The following is a 22,069-nucleotide window of genomic DNA, read 5'->3' as shown; positions in this document are numbered from 1 at the left end:
TTTGAGCAGTTTATTAATAACATTTTATTCCTTTTTTACTATCAAAGTCTAGGCATATAATGTGCAAAAATTTCTGGAATTTCTAAAATTACGTAAAAAATTTCCCTGTCACGTAATTATTTTACTGATTGCGACCATTCTGACATCTTTGACTTTATAAATCCCATTCAATCTCAGCACTTTTTGCTAGAAAGCCCTTTTTACACTCCAAGCTGCTTGGAGTGTGTACTTTCAACAAGTTGGAAGTTCTTAATGGCTCTCTAGTAACAGAGAGCTTCTCATCAATATTGTTGATCTTTCTGGGACTGAAATATTTACTTCGGAACTTCCCCCGCAGATCCTCCCGATCCTTGAAGAACATTGGATCGCTTTTTCTCACGTTTAAACATTTCCTCGGCTCCACTTGAGTCTTTGTATGTTTCCTGGATAAAAGTTCATCCTTCTCTTCTGGGGAGACTTTTGTATCTTTCACGATGGACTCGGTCGATGTTTCACTGTACGGTTCAGACTTTTCTGAAAGCTTCTCAAGAGTTCCACTTCTTTGAAACATTTTACCGGGAAAGTAATTCGACATAACGTTGCTTCGGATAGATTTCTGTTGTTGTCTCGACCTATCAATGTTTAAAATCTCATGTTTGATTCTCGAAGCACCATCCGTTGCATCCGTTTGCGGCGTGCAACTGAAATCATAATCAAATATGCTCCGTGGACTTCGAATCTTCTTCAAGCTCGCTTCGATCAAGTCAGCCAGGTCAAAATCGTCGTCTCTGACGACGAACGGACTGTCGGAGTGTGCATCATTATTGTTGAATATTTCAGAACTGGTTACGGCTACCTTCTTGGGCTTAGCTTTCGTTTTCGATCGAGACTTACCGTTAAAACCTTCTGCTAAATCCGACGAAGATTTGATGCTTTTCATAGCGCTTTTAGATACCGGTGACGGTCTGGAAGCGACATATTTTGTTTTGTTCTTTTGCGAAGTCGTCTTGACTCTGTTAATCTTGTCGATATATTTTTCCGGCTCCTTTGATCGCCTGTCAAATTCTTCGTCATGCTTGGAGGGTCTTTTAGTTTCTTGTTTCGTCGTTAATCTTGACAGGATATGGTCTTCCTTTTTTTTGACATTTTCGTTTACGTTAGATAGAGAATTCGAGCTTCTCGGGTTTTTCTTTAGCGAAAATGACTTCTCCTTCTTCGTTTTTGGATCGCGAAATCGAGTATCGGACGACGTTCTGGAGAGCGAAGTGGTCAAGTCTGCGTTTGAAAATTCGGATCGTTCCTTCGTCGCAATGTTGACAGCTGAGACCATCTTCGAGGTTGGTTTCGGCGCATTGCTGGTTCTCAGCGACGGTTTGTTCGTTTTCGCATCACTTGCACGTTTGATCGATGATTGTGCTCGAAGATTCTAAAAAATGCATTTTTCGCGCGTCTTTATCAAATGAATCTTACTTGCGACATTGAACTGTTGTACCTTTTGATCTCTCGTTGATGTCTGCATCTGTCTGTCCTGGTAGAGCCGCTTCCAACCGTGAATTCCAGCCTCCTCCCTTTCCCCTGTGTCAATTTTGGTGCCTTTATCTCTTTTGTAGAGTAACTTCCAAATTGAATCTCTATTGAATATCTGAAGAAAAACGAGGGCGAAACGGTTCAACGAATTTACGTCAAGAGCCAACCATTGGAGCCAGCGAGCCAAAGCAGCGCGATAATCTCTCGGTCGGTTTTTTTATTATTCCAAGATTGTTAAACTGTATGGAGGGAAGTAACTGTTTCTTTCACCTCGTGGGCGATGCGCGATAACGAGGATAACTTGATAATATCTCTGTATTCCAAGTAACTTGATATTTTTCCGACTAAAGACTCCGGCAAAGTTAAGAAGGTGATCTCGCTCCCTTCAGCGATATTCCTGACGTGATTCAACACATGTTCACCTGTAATGTTAGACAGCTACTGATGGACGAGATCGAATTTTTTGCCTGAGAGTCAAATGCCTCACCAAATCCGTGGCGAATTTCGTCTTGCAATAATTTTTCCCGGCCGAATTCGGTGAACTTGGCACGATGTATAATCGGCGCTTTGTGCGGGCCGTGGGAGATTTTCCACAAATACAGGATTACCTGAGGAACGCGAGGAAGTTACGGAAAGGGGAACGGGGAGAGATGAAGCATTGTTAGTCTCATCTTGTTACCTCGTCTTGGAGAATCCTGAGACCGTAGTAATCTCTGCTAGGCGAAGGTGCCACTGAATACTTTACCAAGTATTCGATCTTGTTCATGCTCGACGTGACCACGTCGAGAAAGTTCGGCCTGAACTCCGCCTTTGGTCGGTCGCAACGCTGAAATTAGCACGGATATCGAATCGAGGCGTCTTCACGTTACTGATACTTCAACATCGTCATTCATCGATTATTACGTGTTACGTCATGTTACAAGCATAAAGAATGCTTGTTATCGCAGGGAAGAACTCATCCACACACGGGAGATTGGCTTCGTGATATTTTATTACAATATTGTTCGTATGAAGAGATGAAGATAAATATAGAAATGTCGAAGTAAAAATGGAAAGTCGTGTGGTATTACGTAGTAGTTGTAACGTAGCAATAACAATATACAAGGTAGGCTATATAGTAATATCACAATGCATGATTCACAATTTCGTAAAAGTCTAGAGAATAGAATATAAATCTAGGTAGAGGATGTTTCTCATATTTTTCCCTTTTCTCTTTGAATTGTCGCGTGCGCACTTAGAGAGACGTACGGAACGTACGTATATACGCAATATATCGACCGTTTAAAAAAACCTTCTATTTTATCATTACGTTATACTTTCGAAAGTGGACATACTCGAGGTACATCGATAGTCGTAGCGATTGTCGTCATTATTATCTCGCACAAAATATAATGTATGCATAATAATCGTGGTAATATATCGATCAGTATATACATACATGTATATAATACTTACTCAAAAATAAGTGAACTTTCGACCGTATACCGTGTAAGCTGATATCAAAAGACACGCCTAACAAATTTGTGAAAGATTATCTCAATGTACAATATAGATCAGACACCATCGGAGGATTTTATTCACTAATTATCTTAATTAGAGTGGAGCAAAAGCGAAAGCTGATAAATTATTTTAAATCTCACGAACGAGACTTCTTTCAGGAAAATCCCCCTCTCCTACTCTGCTTCTCGGCCGGCTCTTTGAAACGATCAGCGATGAAGAGCATCGACGATCGATGAAAACTTGACCGTGAAAAAATAATAACGACAATCGCGTACCAGCTGTGTTTTTCTCGCGAATACTTGCTTGCACGATTGATATGACGTTTCTAGCTCCTCAGGCGACCGCTGTGTCCTCGACGGTCGAAGGAACCGTCGTGAAAATAAATTATTATGTGCTAGCGTACAGTTGAAAAGTCTTACGAGCGACGGAATAAACCTAAGCGGTACAAAAAGATTTCGGGATTTCGGGCCGCGGCGGAGCGCGCGGGCCGATCGTCGTTGTGTAATAAATTCTACACGGCGATCGTCGGTGCGATCGTCGGAAAAAATCCCCGTGATTCAGGATCGTGCGATGACGCCGAAGAGCCCAAGAGGCCTCTTCTCGCCTGCATCCGCGAATATTCGCGCTCTTCCGAATGTCTCGCTGCGGATATCAAATTCTTTCTCTCTACAATCGCGCCTCCGCGCGTGATTGTACCGGCAAACTCTCGTGGAACGTCTCCGTAGAGCGACTGCACCGTCGCGAAGCTACGTCGCGAATTAACCGCCGAGGAACCGTCGAGGAATTCGTCGTTTCCGCAGTTCGCGCGATTTTGAGATCGGAGGCATTCGCTCGACGCGCACAATTTAGAAGCTGCAAAATTCATAGCTATTCACGCATTCACTCATTGTCATTGGAAAAGGGGCCGATATGCCGATTGTACTCAGCAAGCAGAGGTTTACCTCGCGTCATCAACGTCTTCGTCAATGATTTTCTCTCACGATTTTCTCACTCGATGCATTCGCTCACTGACGTATCTTCATCCACGAGATCTCGAAGCATCCACGTGAAACGGAAGCAAGCCCCATAAAGCTGACGACGAATTTTAGATGAGTCCGAACATTATTCGGACGATAAAAAGTTGATTCGATTTTTTATCGCAACGATCGGAACGTCAATGTGAGAACTCATCAAACCCACGTGTGGTGGATTAAAATTGGGCTTTCGATCAACCTGATATTTATTTCGCGCGACATACTGCACTACTCTCGATTATATTATTCACGTTTTTATTGCGACATGTTGAAACGTCCGAGGTGGGAAATCGCTTACTTCCGATTGTCATCCGTGTATGCATCGTATTTGTATACATAAATATGTGTGTATACATATACATATGTAAGAGTATACATAATATATGTATATATATATATATATATATTCGTATAATATTTTGGAAGAACAGATTTGCGTATTGCGATAGCGCGAAGAGGACTGGCGTGCGCCTTATCGAGGAGACCCGATATTCTTTCTCTCTCTCTTAGATATGTCAACGACCATCGAGACATGACCGTAAATCATCGGCAAATTTTGCTCCTCTTGCTAAATTTACAAATTTCCCACTGATCCGAGCGAGCGTATCTCTCTTATTTGATCGTCGTCCCTTCGATAAGACGCTCTGCAGAAGATTTCACGAGCACGGGATGCAAGGACGTGCTCGGGCTGGAACTCTTAACTTAGACCTAGAAAGAGAGAAGTCGCTCGCAAAAAGCCCCCGCCGAAACGAAATCGGGGAACGAGTTCGTTCGCGGTTCGATCGATCGACCCAATTTTCTCGCAGAGCATTCTGGGAGTTTACGCGTCCTACGGATACTTTGTACGTCGAATAGAGTCGTAGGGTCGATCGATCGAAAGGACCACATAGCGAGAAGAACGAACGAGAGATCGACGTAGAAAAGATTCGACCGACTAAATTAACAGCTTACAGCGAGACCGACGAATGTCCTTCCGCAACTTGGACGTGGAAAATATCAGAAACGTAAAAAAAAAAAACAAGAGAAAAGAAAATGCCGTGTGTCGTCGGCGCTCTATTATGTAAGTCGTTAAGATCAGGAATACACAAATTCGAAGTAAATTGAAAAATCTTCTCAAAATTCGCAGTCATTGGAGAAATGAAGGTTCTGCCTCGCGACCGATTTCGTCGGGTGGCATATTTCACTTGTAGCTTATTCCATTATCAAATTGAGAAATCACTCGATGTACCTTAACGCAATCGGAATCGCTCGACATTAATCCGAGTCGCTCCGCGTTAGTCGAAGTTTCCGTTTAGAAACGCTCGAAATACGCGGAATCCGCGATCCCGTCTCCAGGTCGCGGGACGACACGTTGCTCGCTTTCACAGTGTCGAGACGATTCATTGCTCCCACATCAATTGCCCTCTACGATTGCTGCACGACCGAGATCGCCGTTGACGTGATTGCTCTCCCGTCCATGCAGATGCTCGACGACGTCGTCGTCCGTTCGGAAGGTGCGGCCGCGACGGTCGGCTGCCTCTGCTCCATGTGATCGAGTGTCTTCTCAATAGCTCGCAACCGCTTCTCCAGGCTGGTGGTGCCGAGGATGCCCACTTGCAACTGCGGCCCCAGCGGCAAGATCGCCAGCAGCCACCATGCCCACGAAGGGCCGTCCGGCAGACGCGGCCAGTCCTCCTCCGTGTCCGGCATACGGCCGAACACTCGTTGAATCTCGGATTTCTGCGTGACCGGCACCGTGTCCCACCACCTCCGACCTTTCGCTCGTACCTGTGAATCAGACACCTTTGAAATGAAACGGAGCGTATCGCTTTGCATGTAGATAAAAATAAGAATTATAAACGCATTCGTATTCGCGAAGGAAGGAAGGAAGGAAGGAAGGAAGGAAGGAAGGAAGGAAGGGAGAAAAACCGAACGCATTTTGGAAATTTATTTTTGTAGAGTCAGACTTGCTCACCTTATCGTGGAGCTCCAGAAGATTCAGCAGTTGAGTCTCGGGTACGACGGTGTCCCTGAGAAATTCCACCTGTGCTGTGTCGTAACCGTCTTTCTCCCCGCCGGAAAGTACCCTAAATCTTTTACCGCCGACTGTGCTGAGAATACTACAACCGTCCTTGAGCAATACTCGATCCCGAATGTCCAGGATAGTGCCGTATTCCGCGTATCTGAAAGGAACACACGGGATCGTGTTAATTGGAGCAACTCGAGCTGCAAAGTTTCAGAGCGATCCAGGTGTTTCTAGGTTTCCGAGAAAGAGGTTTCCGTCCGTAAAGGACGAAGGACCGCGGACATACCTTTTTGTGCCCGTTGCGTCCTTGTTGAGACACGCGGCGATGCCAAACTGGCGCACCCCGCTCTCCAAGCATCTTCTGACCATCAGCCTGTATCTAGGCTCGTAGACGAAGAGAGGACAGGCGACGCACGGGAAGGCGGTCGTACAGATGAAGATAGCGATCTGCTCGTTACCCAAAAGACCCAGTCCCTGGACCAGTTCGAGCTGATGACTCATCGCTCTGGAGGTGTACTCCGCGGGCGCCACCGTTTTAAGCGCTCTCTCCACGAAATCCGTCACGGTCTTCTGACTGCTGGCTAGATACTGGAAGCAGAAAACGTGACATCGTTCTCCGCGAGAGAAGCCAAATCTGTGTCGGGTTATTACGACGTGTCTGGTGTGTATACGACGCGTTCGAGTCTTACGTGAAAATTATCGCTCTCTTCAAACTTCTCCGCGTAAAGAGGAAAATCTCTTTAACGAAATTGAATGTTTCGTTACTTGGGAAGGATAGGAATCGTGTGACAACTCGATTGTAGGAACAAAATCATTGCTCCCGTGGGAGCTTCCACTCGACCAATTTTCTTTCTCGGTTCTTCTCAGCCGAGTTTTTAACACAGCTAAATATCCAGATGAGTGAGATATTCGATAACAGGAATATCGTTTCACCCTCGTCGTACCGACGAGAAGTTTCCTCCGCTCAAAGAACGAAGAATTTTTTCCGTTCATTTCAGCGTTTCCTACTTCCCGTCGAGAGACGTTTCTCGCGAGCACGTCGATACGACGTATATAGGTATGACTCCGAGTATAACGCGCTCGAACTAATCAACTAAGAGCAACACAACGATATAATCATCGTAATACTGCCGGTTACACCCCCAATAGCAAAGAGAGCGTCGCAGGAAGAATCTCTTTCGAGATAATCAAGCGCGATTATCGGTATTGCGGAGATAGCAAGGAGGAAACGAGGAGCGCCGCGTCGCGCCGCGAGATCACCGCCCCGACGTCGTTGTCCTCATCATCATTAAATATAATACTCGTATAGACGATCGGTAATGACGCTGCGAACGCGGAAGCTCGCGACGACCGTCGCCGACGACCGCAAACAATAATCGTCGTTTCGATCCGCGGCGTCGTTGTTAACCGCTAGGAAGCATTACGTCTCATTTGCGGGCAGATGTCGCAGGACCTCGCGTCACGTGTTCTCCCACATCGAGCTCTTGGCGCACGGCTTTCGGGGCGAGCGAGTTTTATCGTTTTCCTTTTCGATCCCGTGTCGCAACAATAAATTGCAACACGTATTTTCTGCGTTAATATCGTTAGTTTAGATAGATTTAATCAACTGATCGAATTAAAGTATACACAAATGGTTCGAAACAAAGAGTTCGATTTGCTCTTTCTCCGTTTATGAGAACATGTACATACTACGTATTCGTGATTCTCCCGAGGGAAAGAAACGGGATTGAAAAAGGGGTTGACACGAGAACCCCCCCTCGAGTTATTCTGTCCGCGAGCAAATATTTTCATGTGAAGGAAACGAGAACTCTCTTACGTCGGCAAGCGATGTGACGCACAGAGGACAGGCCGAGGAGTAATCCAAACAGCGATCCAGGCACATCCAGCAATAGGTATGACCGCACGGCGTCGTGACGGGTTTCCAGAGCAGGCGACAACACAGGATGCAATCCAATTCGCCGGCGGTACCGCCGGAAAGCGGCGGCAAGAGGATTTCGGCGGGTTTCGGCTCGATTCCTGCGAACGACGTCGTGCCTCGAGATACTTTCAAGTGGTGTAATGGGTGCGCTCGCGCGAGGGCGAGGGGGGAGGAGGGGGTGGCGATCGATCAAGCTTACTCACTTTTCAATTTTTCCACGTCCTGGTACAGCCGATCCAGACTCGCTTGTAGCTCCGTGTTGACTCGCGGTGCGACGGAAGACCGAAGTCTCCTGCTGATCGTCTACGAAGCGGAGATAAGGTGAAATAATACGAGCGATTATATAAAAGACGAGGTTGGACGAGGTTAGACATGTCGATGAATAAAAGGTGAAGAAGCTCGCCCGGCGATCAGGAAATGAGACTAAACTCCGTCGGAAATGAGAAGATGAAGGAAGACGAGAGGAATTTTTTGCCAGTTTCTCCATCTCATTCTTTAATAACGACCCGTCGCGGAATGCGAGATGAGGATGCAAACGAGAATACCAAGGGACAGGATTCTCCCGAGGGACGCACCTGAGAAAATTCCTCCTCGCCGCTGCTGTTGTCCTCGCAGTCGGATCTGTTGAGGGCGGCGCGTCTGCTGCGCTTAGGATTCATTAATTGATGACGGCTCCTCGTGCGTGACGCGCTCCTCGTTAGACTGTACGGCGTGCGTGGCGACAGGACATTCTGCCGACACACTCCGGGCGACAGTACTCTGTGCAGGATCTGCAACACGCGTCCAGAGTCCTTATTATTAAAATCGAATAAATCCTTCTGCATCGAGTGCAATATTAACGCGCAGCTGGCGTCCAGTCCATCATGCATTACGCAATGAGATGATTATGTTGATGTTCGAAGAATCATAAACACGGCTACTGTCATGTAATCAGTTTCTAATTAATTCGTTTTTTCTCTTTCAAACGACCTCAGAGCGAAGCGCGAGCTAAAGACTCGACGCACAAAGAAACCACCGTGTTCCAATTAGAATCTCAAAATTACAAAACGCGATCCTTATCGTGCGAGTCGAGGCTTCGAGGGGGGCCAAACGCCGAAAATCGATCACGACCGCGACGAATACTCCTCTCGGATACCTCGTCGACGACGTTCTCGTCAACGACGAGAGCGAAGAACACCGCGTTATCCGACGCGACTCCCTTTCTCGTCGCATCTCGCGCGCGGACACACGTCTAAGATGAACGAGGAGCGAGAACCGGCCGCCAAATCGGCGGCGATTAACACACGAAATGACACGGCTGTTGCGCGGGACGTTTGCCGACGACGAAAGTAAAAGTGCGCCTACCGTAAACGCGGAGCCGCGGCGGATTCAGCGGCACGGGAAAGAATGATTCCTCGATCTTACATAAGTGGCAGTGGAGCTTGCGTCAATGATTCCGCCGTTGGCCGCGCGCTTACATAACAGCCGACGATCCGAAATTCAACGCGCGCGCGCGCGCGCGCGCGTGCTCCTTTTCCTCTCTTTTTCTCCCCTTTCTTCTGCCTCCTTAATTATTTAACATCGAAATTCGACGCGTGTGACCTCACGCGTTGAATTATTTAACGCTCATCGATTGTTGCTGCACATAGAGAATCGCGCGGCAGTTCTGTCACGTATGGCGTAAACTCGCGCATCCTCGTGTGACGCAATATTGCGAAGACCGCTCGAGCAGCTTCCGATGCAGATCAGCGCGCATAATTGCATGCTGATGCTCGGCTGATACGTTCGGCGACCAATCGATATTGCATCCTTGGCTTTCGCGTCACTTTGACAGAAATTACTCGCGTCAAGCGCGCGCGACACACTGCGGTGCGAGCGGAAGCTCAAGCGGGGGGACAATAAGAGAGAACGAGAGAGAGAGAGAGAGAGAGAGAGAGAGGGGGGGAGAGAGAGAAAGAGATCGAGCGATTGAAAACACCGTTAACGTCGTAACGTCGTAACGTGAGGAAACTTCCGCTATTTTAGACGCGACTAGCCACTTGCGACTAGGCACCGACGATTCTCGGCACGAACGGAACGTTCCCTGCCGGAGAGAGAAGAACGGCCGGGCGAGAATCGTCGTTTCGTACGACGTAGGAAAGGAAAGGAGGGAAAAAAAACGAGAAAGAAACAAAAATCCGACGCAGGAGAAATTCTGCATTATGCAGGCGAGAGTGGGAAACGCAGCGCGCGGGGTCGGCCGCGTGCGTCACCCGGGCCGGAAGATCGATATATCGACGCGGCGAGAGCCGAGCGGAACACGTGGAAACGGCGCATTCGCTCGCGAGAGGAGTAACGAAGAGTCGCTTCTCGTTCTCTTTCGCTCGTCCGCTCGCGCGAATGTGGCGAATCGTTGCCCCCGGCGCGGCGCGGCGCGGCGCGGAGTGCGCGGGTCACTCACCTGACGACTATCAGGTATACCGAGTCATTAAGCTGCGCGGCCGGCAGTCGTGCCGGAAACGTTGCGTTTTTTTTTGTGCCGATGATGCTCCCCGGTTATGCGGCCGGCTATATCGGAGGCTTGCACAGCCTCCGGCGAATTCCGCGGCGCGCGCGATGCGACGCGCGACTTCCCGCGCGGGAACTTATGGGAGCGGCGAGTTCGCTCGCGAGAGTTCTTTCGCGGCTTTAACCGGGGCGCTTCCCCGGGGCCGGAGTCCGCTCTTCTGCGGATCCACCTTACCTTGGTCAATTCGTGACGCACAGCCTGCGGATTCTTGTCGATGGCCACGCTGATGCAAAGCGCGTAGAGCGCCTCCTCGTGCCGGCCGAGTGCCGACAGAGCGATCCCCCTCCTGTAGTGTCCCTGAACACGCGAAAATTCAACGTTACGCGTTCAAGTAAGTCGACTTGAATGATTGTACGCCAACAAAAGAGAGTGAGATTGAATCTGAATTTAAAATCAAGACGCGCGCGCGCGTCAAATGTCACGCTGCCGGCGGCGCAAGCGCGCGGCCGATTGTGCCGCACGTAGACGTCGGTCCTGTGTGTTTCCTCACCTTGCCCCAGTCCGGCCGCAATCTAACTGCATGATCAGCGTCCGTGAGAGCGGCTGAAGGCCTATTCAACAGGAGCAAGACGTGAGCCCTGTTGCTAAGGTGGAGCGGGCTGTTCGGCGCTGAAACACGAGAGACGAACGGGCTCGTAAAACGTCTATCGAATGGCGGGCGAGTTTCAGTCCGGGACGCCCGAGGACTCGTCCCGTGGGAAGCTCGCGTCGGAGAATCGTCGCGAATAAATTCATCCCACCGGCCGAACAAGAGCCGACGCGGTGAACGAAAGACAGCGAGAGAACGGCCGCGCTCTCTGTCTCTCTCTCTCTCTCTCTCTCTCTCTCTCTCTCTCTCTCTCTCTCTCCCCCTCTCTCTCCCTCTCTCCCTCTCTCTCTCTCTCTCGCTCTCGCTCTCGCTCTCTCTCTCTCTCTCTCTTCCTCCTTCTCTCGATTTCCTCATCGCGCGATTAAACGCGCACGATTGTACCGTTTAATTCCGCGGAATCTCGTTTGCCGGAGAAAAACGTCTGCCATTTGCGATGCGCGAGGCGGCACGCTGTTTCATGGAAGTGACCGCGGCCGATGGCATCGGCTCGGCGCCGCCGATGCAGGCGGCGATGCATCCTGGCATTGTGAGCAATGTCATTGCCTTCGCGGCTCGAGTCGGACTTGCTCGGTCGGAGGCGAATTTCCGGCGGCGCGTACGCCAGTAAGTATCGCGAGGTACATTGCGAGGGGACGAGAGAGAGGGGGGGGGGAGCAGAGAGAGGGAGAAACAAAGGTAGAGGGAAAAAGAGAGAATCTCGACGAGGCGTGACTCGTTTGCGGTCGTTCGCTCGATCCCGCGTGTAATCGCGCGCCTCAATCCGCCCGCGCGCTCGCGCGCGCGCGCGCGCGCAAGCGTGCGTCTTACGCGCGTAATCTGCCGGCAGACGAGAAGCCGGACACGCTTGTAAACGTGTATTAGCTGCGAAACGATACACACCAAGTCTCGTGCACAGAGCGAGATCGCGAGGCCGGATCGAGGCGGTTCCGCGCGGGCGCGCGGAGGGAGGAATCTCGGACACCCGGTATATCGGACATACACGCTGGGAGCGGTCTCCATAAGTCGGCTTATGTAACTTGTCTTGGAGTGTCACGACGATTCGCGCTTGAATTCAGAAACGAGCCGCGAGGAAGCCTAATCGCTGCGCAGGCATTGTCGTTACACGAGCCGCTTATTTTGAAAATAACGCAAATCGCATTTCGAAAATCCCTTGAGCTATACGCCGCGCGACTCGCGCGCCGCGTCGCGCTCATGGCTCGCTTGAGCAAATCGGCTGCGCGCTGCTTAAGTAAGCCGCGCGCGAGCGTTCTCGTCGTCGAATTATAAACTTCCAACGAGCCGCACTCCGCGCGCGGCTGAGTCAAGCCGCGGCACCCCGGCGAGATCGTCTTTTCTCGCGCGATCCTCTTCGCCGTCGTCGTCGTCGCCGCCGCCGCCGCCGCCGGCACTGAAACTCTAGCCGCGAAACCGCGTGCTTGTATTATGAGCGCGTCGGTTACGTGCGCACGTGTGCGAAGAAGCGCGATTTTCCGCGCGAATTGCCAAGTTGCAAGAAACACGCGCGCGTCGGGATACACGACGAACAAGTTCATTCATTAGCGCGATCGTTCCTCGAGCACGTCGTAAAAAGCGCTCTTCCTGTCTACGCGATCGAATGCCAAGGTCCGCCTCGGATGATCGATCGCTCGCTCGCTCGCAGGTATTCGACCCGACGATCGTCGCTCGTTAAAGCGCGAGCTTCTCTCGGACAACCGAGCGTCCTAATCAACGGCGCGTCGTCGGATGCTTATGCTAATTAATCAAACCGAGCTGATTCTCGCGTGGTGCACTGGCGTCGGGTGAAACTTTCGCATCCTTGGAGCACTTGAACTTTCGTTACTCAGTAGGTGCTCGGGAGAACAAGGTCTTCATCAAGGTCTTCTCAGATCTTCAACGTTCTTGGAACATTAAATTCTCGATGCCTTGAATTCTCATTTGATTTGCGATTCATCATCCTTCTTTCCGTCTCTCTCGAACTTTTCTTATTTCCGCGCTCAACTCGGGGCTGGGATTCTTCATTGAATTCTTTCCTCCACTCGTTCGGGGATTGTATCTGCCTGTGTTTTCCGCGATGAAGCGCGTTATCTCGTAAGGACCCGCGGGATTTCTAAATCATACGAATGTGCAGCAACGTGCGCCGAGAGAGGTTCGATGCCGCGTGTGCAACGAGGCGCGACAGACGGCTGCTGACCTTCGTTGGAAAGAAGAGTGGCGTGGAATGAGGGAAAAGGAGTGTGTGAGAGAGAGAGAGAGAGAGAGAGAGAGAGAGAGGGAGAAAGAGGGGAGGAGGGGAGATGGGGCAAGAGAAGGACGGCCGGTGGCGTGTTCGAGGAGCGAGTTAACGGAGCGTCATACGGAGGTCTATGTTGAGCGTCTCCACGTGAGAATCGGAGCAAGAACTGTTGCTGCACACGTCGCTGAGCTTGCAGCGCCGGCACTCGCGGGAATTGATGTCGCGCGACCGAACGAGAACGCTCACCAAAGAGTGGCCCCCAAATACCCACATGAGGTGTCTCGTTTCCGGATCGCACGTATGGCAAATCGAGACACGATGCAATGCAACTCCGAAGACAACACGCCATCGTCGTCGTCGTCGTCGTCGTCGTCATCATCGTCATCGATCCTCGCGGGACCTCCCCGTCGTCGGGCGCGAGCGGCCGATTTACGAGCGTGGAAACGCGTTGCGACGATGCAACCCGGCGAGTTGCACGCGTTGCAACCGCATCCGGTCGGCCGTCGACCAAGCGCGAAGGGAGAAGCGAAAGGCGGGAAGGAAGGGAAAGAAGCTTAAGCGGCGGCAGCAACGAACGAGCGAGCGAGCGAGCGAGCGAGCGAGCGAGCGAACGAACGCGGCCTGCGCTCCGAGCCGAGCCGCGTGCAGTTGCAACTGTCGGCGCATCATCTTCCCAACGAGTAGACGTCACCCGTGCCGACGCAGCGCGGCGCGGCACGGCGTAAACAGCCGCGCACGTTACGTAAAGGTCGGTCACCCGGCGCGTACTACTCCATCGCGCCACCGCCGTGTCGCCGTCGCCGTTGTTGCTGGCATCGCATCGCTGCCCCGTTCGCTGCGAGCAATTACCATCTTCGTTTCATGGGAAGGTTGCATCGATTCGGTGCAATGGCAGTTGCTCGAGCGTATCGATCAATTGCGGAGGATAGCAGTCGCTGGCGCAGAATTTTGGCCATTGGCTTTTTCCGCTAGAAACTCGCGAAAGAGATCTCCAGGCAGGTTTTCTTCCGTTAGTATAATAACGAGGCGACACATCGCCGTGTTCAATCGAAGTACCTGCTATCGATATCCACAGACCTTTGCCACTTTCCGCCCGGCAATTGCCAGAGTTCGCGGCTGTGAGATGACTCAGCTCTCTCTCTCTCTCTCTCTCTCTCTCTCTCTCTCTCTCTCTCTTTCTCTCTCGGGCTCCGATGAAATCATCGACGATTCGACGAACTTTCGCGATAATTCCTGCTATTACATCGATATTGATTGCCGACTGGCACACGAGTTGCATTAGTTACCGTCGTACTTACCGAGCCTAACAATGAAAGAAAATTTCTTTTGCCGTGAAATATGTTTTATGTTCCAATATAATCTCCTGAAACTGCAATACATTTATTCCAACGTTTTTTCCAATAATTCAATACCATCGTCAAAGTGTGATTCCGGAAGGTTCTTTTCGCTCTGATGTACAGTGGTGGATAGTAAGTTTCATCAACAGTTATGAAACGACGCTTGAGATCCATATTATTTTGCTCAAAACGATCCAAACACGCTCGAGAAATACACGCATTCGAATGCGTTTTTGCTCAATCGTTAGCAAACGCGGCCAGCCATCTTGCGTAAAGTTTTTCCAACTGATGCTACTACTCGAATGATTTGACAGATCGGATAAAATCTTACATAGGTTTGTATCAAGGATACCACTTTCCAATACAATTATAGTTTGACAGTTTCTAATGCCATGTATGGCATTAGAATGTATCAGGTCGAGAACTATTCAGACTGCCTACGTATATTGTCGCAGGTTTCTTGTTGAATCCAGCCGACGTTCACAGGCTGACGTCGTATATCGACGAGCATACAAAACGCATGCGTTGATTTATGTATCAAGTACAAATAGATCCCCGCGGCCACAACAACGGGATATTTATAAGACACTCGTCGGGAACGCGCGCGCGTCCAAAGTCTCGCTCGTTTGCGAATAGTCGCGCGCGCGCGCGCGAGAATTCCGATTTCGCGCGAGACGTGTCCGCTCGGAGAAGCGCGCGCCATTAGATCAACAGTGGACGCGCGTAGACGCTCCATTTGAGTCATCCAGCAGACACTAATGATGATTCGCCAGCCAACGGGATGCACAATGTATCAGCGAGGTGTGACATCTCGTCGGGTATCCGCGTGTCGCGCGCACAGGTCATAGACTTACATATATCTCGCCTTTCTATTCTGGCAACGATCAATAATGCTCCATGTGTCGCACGCGGCGCGCAGCGCGCGCGAGCGTACGCGCCGCGGCTCTTCTTCTGCCGCGGCACCTGCCAAATTATTCGGAGGTTTCTCCTTGCATCATTTGCGTTAATCAACTGTTTAATCTCCAGGATAAATCAAGCGGCGCGATACAACAAGAGGAGGAGGAGGAGGAGGGAGCGAGGACGCGGACGCGCTTGTCAAGTGAAGAGAGAAGCGAGAGAAACTTGGACAGCCCGGCCCGAGAAATGAGAAATAATCTTTCAGCTTTTTCTCCTCCTCCTCCTCCTCCTCCTCCTCATCGCGACTCTCCTCTTTTCTTTTTTTTTCTTTTTCAGCACGGAACAGAAGCGCGACGGAGGATGAGGAGGATATTAATTGTCCATCTTCATTCAACGAGGAGAACCAGCGGATTCCCGGAGGCGGAACGATCTCATCCGCGCGGCTCGCGACATTCACGAGGAATTCGCGGAATTTCTATTTGCGGCCGCGTTCATTTCGCCGGCATATATTCGCCGGTCGGGACGTATTCGACCCCGCTGTCCAGGCCCGCAATCGAAATTTCATTAATTCGCGCAGCGTCGCGTCTCACGAGAGAGCAGAATTACATTCGCGCGGATCAAGACGGATGTCAAATTCAAATGACCGCGGGACGGGGGGGGGAGGCGGGCGACTTTGAGTCACCCGCGCGCCCGAAATAACTCGAAGCAGCTCGGTCCAGCGAGCGGCTCCAGTCGGGAGTTACGTAAGGATGAAATGATCCCTGGCGGTGTCACGGCGGGTCGTTTGCCAGTCTTCGATTTAACGTAGAGAATATTCGAGGTGGCCTCTGTCGAAACTTCGCGAACGCGAGTTGCTCTCGAAGGATCGCGCGGCAGCAACGGATTTACGCGATCACACGTGCGGGAAATGTCACGCGGGTGTAACAACACCTCCGCCTCCCTTTTCATTCCTTATGCATCTCACGCCTTATCACTTGTTATCGGAAGCGCCCTCCATTCCTTATCGGAAGCGACTCCTCGATCGACGAGTCATCTCTTTGTCGGCCGAGTGTGACGTGTTCTCGCGTCACACGTCTGGCCTGTCCCTACCGAAACGCTCTCTGTATAGGCTCGTGATACACATAATAGCGGGACGACTAAATAGAGTCTAAGTGGAAAATAGATATAACCAAGAGAGCGCGAGAGATATACGTGCGAGGGAATTATGAACGCGCCGTGAGCGCGCAATTCCTCGAACGAGAGCGCGGAAATCGTTGTTTATCAGCGGCTGACACGTTTCGCCGGCGTGTCGGTCGCTCATTGTAAACGATAATATTATGTAACGGCGGACTACCTATACATTATAGACGTGCCGGCGATGCACAATGGCTAAAGACGTGGGCGCGCGAGAGAACGCCCACTTTGTTCCTTCGATAAATTCGATATCCGCTTTCGTCGTCCGAGAAGCGAGAAGCGAGAAGCGAGAAGCGAGAAGCTGTCTCGTCGCCGGCGCCGCCGAGAGCAGAACGGACAGTTTCTACTTCGCTTTTGCCACGTGTGCAATTACTATCCGGGAATTATCTCTCTGGAAAGTGCCCGGACTTTCTCCCGCGCGCGCGCGCGCGCGTGCGGAAAGTGCCTCTCTCGGCATGCGATAGTAATGCTAACCTTCGTCGGCGCGGCTTCTCGCGCATAGTCAAGGTGCTTTTTCATGGTCAAGTACCGCAGTCGCTGATACTTCCGCTCGATCGAGTTTCCCAGCTGCCCGACCTACTATCTTTCTCTCTCTCTCTCTCTCTCTCTCTCCCTCTCTCCTCCCCCCCTCTCTCTCTCTCTCTTTCCTTCTTGCCCTGTCTGCTCATCGAACTATCTCTCTCTCTCTCTCTCTCTCTCTCTCTCTCTCTCTCTCTCTCTCTCTCTCTCTCTCTCTCTCTCTCTCTCTCTCTCTCTCTCTCTCTCCCCCCCAGCTTCCTTACACGCGCGCGCATACACAGATACATACATTCATTCGCGTTTCTATTATTTGCTCTTCTTATTTCGAGGGCACAAAGGTTTATTCTCTGCTCTGCTCTGAAAGTACAAGATCTGCTAGACGCGCCACGCAAATTCCTAATGTTTCTGTCGATTCGCAAGGTTTCTGCTCGTTTTACGACGTTTATGACCCTGATACGCTACCGTAATCACCGAGTCACTCGTCGAGGAAATCGATCGTTTCTGGTAATCAGCGCGCGTCCAATAAGTCGTTATACCTGCGTGACTCGTGCAGCGACGACTGCTCGACACGCCGAGTCAATCGATCAGTTTCGTCGGGACGAGCAGAAGTCGAACGAGCAGCGCTGCGATTATGCGTAGCGTTAGTCCTTATATAACGCTTTTTATTATGTAATTGACAGAAACGCCGACCCTGCGCCGCTCGTTCGCGCACTCCGGCGAAAGTCTCGCCGCGGTTGAGGAAAGCCCCCGAATTGAACACGACCGAGGTGAATTTTCGACGGATTCCGAGCACGAGCACGAGCGGCGATAACGCCGCTGAATCGGTTCGCTGAATGATTTCCGACGAGGAGAGACCTTTCTCGACGCTGGTCGCTGCAAATATTCGCGCGAATAGCACCGACCGCTCGTCGTGTGTCGCCGTTATCGATTATTTCCAAAAATAAAAGCTCGTCAGTTCGCTCGGTCCTTTACGTAAATATGACTTTCGGCCGAGTTGGGCAGATTAATCCGTTCGAAAAGCCGCGACTTCACAGGTTTCACCGGACCCCGCTTCCACAGTTCCACAGTTCGCGAAGGTGAACGCCGTGCTGCTGTACAATACTTACGTAAATTACATCACACGTTATATAACGCGGATAAGTACCGCCGCTGAACCGACGCATCTATAAGATTATTTTCGTTCTATCGAGCCGGCCGTTGTTTCGAACTGTTTAGCGAAGCCTCGAGAGCTGAAAAAGCAAATCTCGTAGCGTCCGGCACGTGTGTGTGTGTGTGTGTGTGTGTATGCGCGTGTCTACCTACGCGATGCGCTGCTCCTCGTTAGATAATGTAACGATGGCCGCGGCAGCTACGGCCGGGGCTCTCCGGTGTCAACGTAACCATTTATATAAATCTATCGTTACGCAATCGCTCGGCCGATCTCCGCGAGCAGATAGATTCGGCCGTGCCGCGACGCGTTACGACGCGTGGCCCGATCGCGATACTCGCTCACGATATCGCCCTGTCGCGGAGATATCGTGCGAATGATGCCAATACTCAATACACACACACACACACACACACACATACTTACGTGTATATATAATGTATATAATATACTTTATGCACGGTATCGATACTCGGAAAGCACCAGTCATCCCGACGTTGGCGTCGCAGCATCGCGCTATCGATTTGACGCATTCCCAGAACTGTCGCGGCACATTTTCGGTTTATTTTATTATCGGAGCCATGATATCCCCTGACGTGTCTGAGCGCTTCGATTACGTTCTCCTCGACGCTCGGGTATTTTTACGTTCGTATCTCGGATGCCGCATCACGGCGTCCCGTCCTCGTCGCACTTTTGCCGCAAACGCGTGGATATTTACGCGCGTTCCGATTCCAAACGTGCAAGTCGCGCTTTTGAGCCGCGCTTTGAGGACACGTAGGCGGCTCATTGTGTCCGTATCACCATTGCTGACGGTGCGTGCGTGTGTGTGTGTGTGTGTGTGTGTGCGCGCGCGCGTGTGTACGTGTGTTATACCGCAGATTGGCCTTATCGTTCGCGTGGGATCGCCGCCTTCGCGATACATCGGCTTCGCGGATATTATGTATATCTCAGTCTCGTATCGGAGAGAGGCGGACGCTTGAATCGCGCGAGAAACTTTATTAAATAATCCGTTACCGTCGGATTTAACAGAGGCCGCGAGAGACGCGCGCGCGCGCGCGCGCGCGACTTCAACGAGTCAAACGTTCTCGCGAAACGCTTCCATCCTTTTCCCAAATGCTACGGGAAGGAGGAAATTCGCGACGCGGTGATACACATCCGCCGCAGCTGCCGTCGCCGACGCGGCTCGAGAAAGAGAGAGAGAGAGAGAGAGAGAGCGTGCTCCACCGAAAATAAATCAGAATCCTCGATGGCGCGGAACCGACCCGACGCGATGCGCCGCGCCGCGCAGCGCGCGTCGCGACGTCGATACATGGCGAGCCGCCAGTGAGCGCAAAGTTTACATAACAGAGAAGTTTGACAGCACACCGGCCACGTGACCAACGCGGCCTCTCTATCTTATCACGGAAAATATGTCTAGTCGGCCGGCACGAGACGGCATGTGCAAGCCGCTCTTATTATTCCCTTTTACGTAACCGCCGCTCGCGTATCGACCGGTCATCCCGGGCTCTGGGGCGTTTCCCGCCAACTTGGTCCGCGGCTTCCGTCGCCGGTTTCCTCGCCATCCTGCTACCTCCGACGTCCTGCGCCAGCCGAGATAAGATAATTGCCCCCATGGGTCATGCGAGTGTCCCAGGCTCGCTTTCCGCTTCCTCGACGATACTCCTCGCCAAAAGTGTCGGAGCTGCGACGACGTCTGATAACAAACGCATCCTCTGCGCGTTTCTTGCGCCGCGACAGCGAGCGTTACGGGGATTATCGCGGGGCGAATCCGCGCTCTCGGCCGATCTGTACACTTCAGCCGAGAATATATCGCGCACTTTGCTGCGAATTCTCCGTTCCTGCGCGAAAATTAGATTGACCCGCGTGAAAGTATACGCGTGCAGTATCACTTATTAGTGTGTGTGTGTGTGTGTACATATATATGTGTGCGTGTTTCTGACTCGAGGGCAAAGAAAAAGGACCGACCGACTGTTTTGAATGGCCGATTCCGGTTCTGCAGCGATTCGTTGCGACACGCCAAATATAGGAAAATGTTAAAAGCGCGGGTATATACAGGGTGCTGAATTTCAAACGTAACAGGTAAAAAATCTCGGAAACCATGAAAGATATTAAAAAAAGCTAAAACACGTGTTCCACGATTTCGAAGGGGAAAGAGAATGGCATTATCAGTTTTTTATTTGGAGGGCATTTTCAAGGTCAGTTGAAGGTGAACTTAATTTTTTTAAATAGAAAGCCCAATTTTTTATTATATCTTCTTTTTCTACCAATTAATTTTAACAATTTGTCTGAAATATTTTTTTATTTAATATTTTTTGAAATATTGAAGGAAAACTTGGTAACTTTTTCAACATTTAACTTGCGATATCTCGCAAACTATTTATCGAAGGAAAAAAATAGTATTAGATTTTTTGATTCTATTTACTATTAGGTGTACAAATGAATAATCCAATATTTTCAGCTACATTCAAGGTTTATTTTAAAAGAAAGTAAATTAAATTGTTCAATCGAAGTATTCGCCGTTGCTTTCCATAACTTCAAGCCATCTTTCAGGCAGCTGATGAATTCCATCTCGGAAAAATGTTACGTCTTTGGACACGATAAAGTCGTCAAGCCATTTTCGGATCTCATCCACTGATTGGAAGTGCATGATCGGACAAGGCGTGTTGCATCGATCGGAACAAGTGATAATCGGATGGAGCAGTGTCTGGTGAATACGCCGCAAGTGCTGCAAGACGTCCCAGCCAAGACTCATTATGGTGTCTTTTGTATTGGAAGCATTGTGTGTGGCCTGGCGTTGTCACGCAACAATTTCACTGGACGTTCTCCCAGTTTGCCAGTATACGGGCGTTTTCGTTCCAATTCTTGACTCAAGCGGATTAATTGACGTTGGTAGCAGTCCGCGCACTAACTGTTTCACCCGGTTCCAACAACTCATAATAAAGCACGGCCTTGATATCCCACCAAATGCAGAGAAGAACCTTCTTTCCGAAGCGATTTTGATGATTCGCCGGGATTTACTCATGACTTTCTGCGTTTCGGATTGTCATAGAGTATCCATTTCTCATCGCCCGTAACGATTTTCCACAAGAAAGCTGCTTTCGACGCTGCTTATTGAGAAGAGAAGGACACGCTGCCACTCGTTGATTTTTGTTGGTTTCAGTGAGTTCATGCGGTTAGGCACCCATTTTTCTTCTTTCTGGATCTTTCCCATCTCATGTAGGCGTTTGGAAATCGTTTGCTGCGTTACTCCCAATTGTTCTGCAAGCTCTTTTTGTGTCTTTTGTGCCGAATTCTCAGCGAGCAGTTGTTCCAAATCATCATTATCGCAGGCCTCGGAGGGCCTGCAGGGCGTTGTTTGTCGAATAGACTGAAATTTTTTAAACCGCTTTTAAACCGCTTAGACCAAAATGCGCACACATCGTACGATACAACACCTTCGCCGAGAAAGGAACAAATCGATTCGCACGCTCTTGCAGCATTTTTTCCTTGTTGGAATTCGTAAAGAATGCAGTGTCGGATATGCACCTTATCTGTTGCCATTTTCGACTGTACTGAACTGAATACTTTTGAAGGTTATGTTGGGCCTTTCGCCAAATTATACGTTCTATTTAATATGTCAACACTGCATAATCACAAAAGAGCGGGAAAATCTATTCAATTTAAAATTGATTTCATAACTGCTTAAAATAATTTGGATTATTCATTTGTACACCTAATATCAAGGAT

General features: G+C 50.2%; 2 protein-coding genes across 3 annotated transcripts in view; both read right to left on the bottom strand.

The window, feature by feature from the left end:
* Positions 1-42: 42 nt before the first annotated feature.
* On the bottom strand, positions 43-2,454 carry LOC105191610 (uncharacterized). The gene is made up of 5 exons (XM_025299010.1): positions 2,186-2,454; positions 1,994-2,114; positions 1,744-1,928; positions 1,472-1,621; positions 43-1,405 (listed from the first exon to the last, which is right to left on the bottom strand). The coding sequence occupies exons 1-5, from the start codon at positions 2,270-2,272 to the stop codon at positions 155-157; spliced, it is 1,794 nt and encodes a 597-aa protein (XP_025154795.1). The 5' UTR covers positions 2,273-2,454; the 3' UTR covers positions 43-154.
* A 1,962-nt stretch (positions 2,455-4,416) lies between these two features.
* The window catches only part of LOC105191576 (LON peptidase N-terminal domain and RING finger protein 3), a 29,070-nt gene continuing 11,417 nt past the window's right edge, over positions 4,417-22,069 (bottom strand). The window contains exons 2-9 of one of the 2 annotated variants that reach the window (XM_019845280.2): positions 10,960-11,078; positions 10,644-10,766; positions 8,518-8,712; positions 8,146-8,245; positions 7,841-8,067; positions 6,311-6,612; positions 5,974-6,181; positions 4,417-5,786 (exon numbers count right to left, since the gene is read on the bottom strand). In XM_019845280.2, coding sequence (XP_019700839.1) covers positions 5,424-5,786; positions 5,974-6,181; positions 6,311-6,612; positions 7,841-8,067; positions 8,146-8,245; positions 8,518-8,712; positions 10,644-10,766; positions 10,960-11,078 — 1,637 coding nt within the window. In that variant the 3' untranslated portion in view covers positions 4,417-5,423. The remainder of the gene's footprint in view (positions 5,787-5,973; positions 6,182-6,310; positions 6,613-7,840; positions 8,068-8,145; positions 8,246-8,517; positions 8,713-10,643; positions 10,767-10,959; positions 11,079-22,069) is intronic. The other variant, XM_011155088.3, reaches the window with a different exon arrangement.

Source organism: Harpegnathos saltator, unplaced genomic scaffold (genome assembly GCF_003227715.2).
Source record: "Harpegnathos saltator strain DR-91 unplaced genomic scaffold, Hsal_v8.6 scaffold250, whole genome shotgun sequence".
NCBI classification, from domain to species: domain Eukaryota; kingdom Metazoa; phylum Arthropoda; class Insecta; order Hymenoptera; family Formicidae; genus Harpegnathos; species Harpegnathos saltator.
This window is presented reverse-complemented; position numbering and strand designations above follow the sequence as displayed.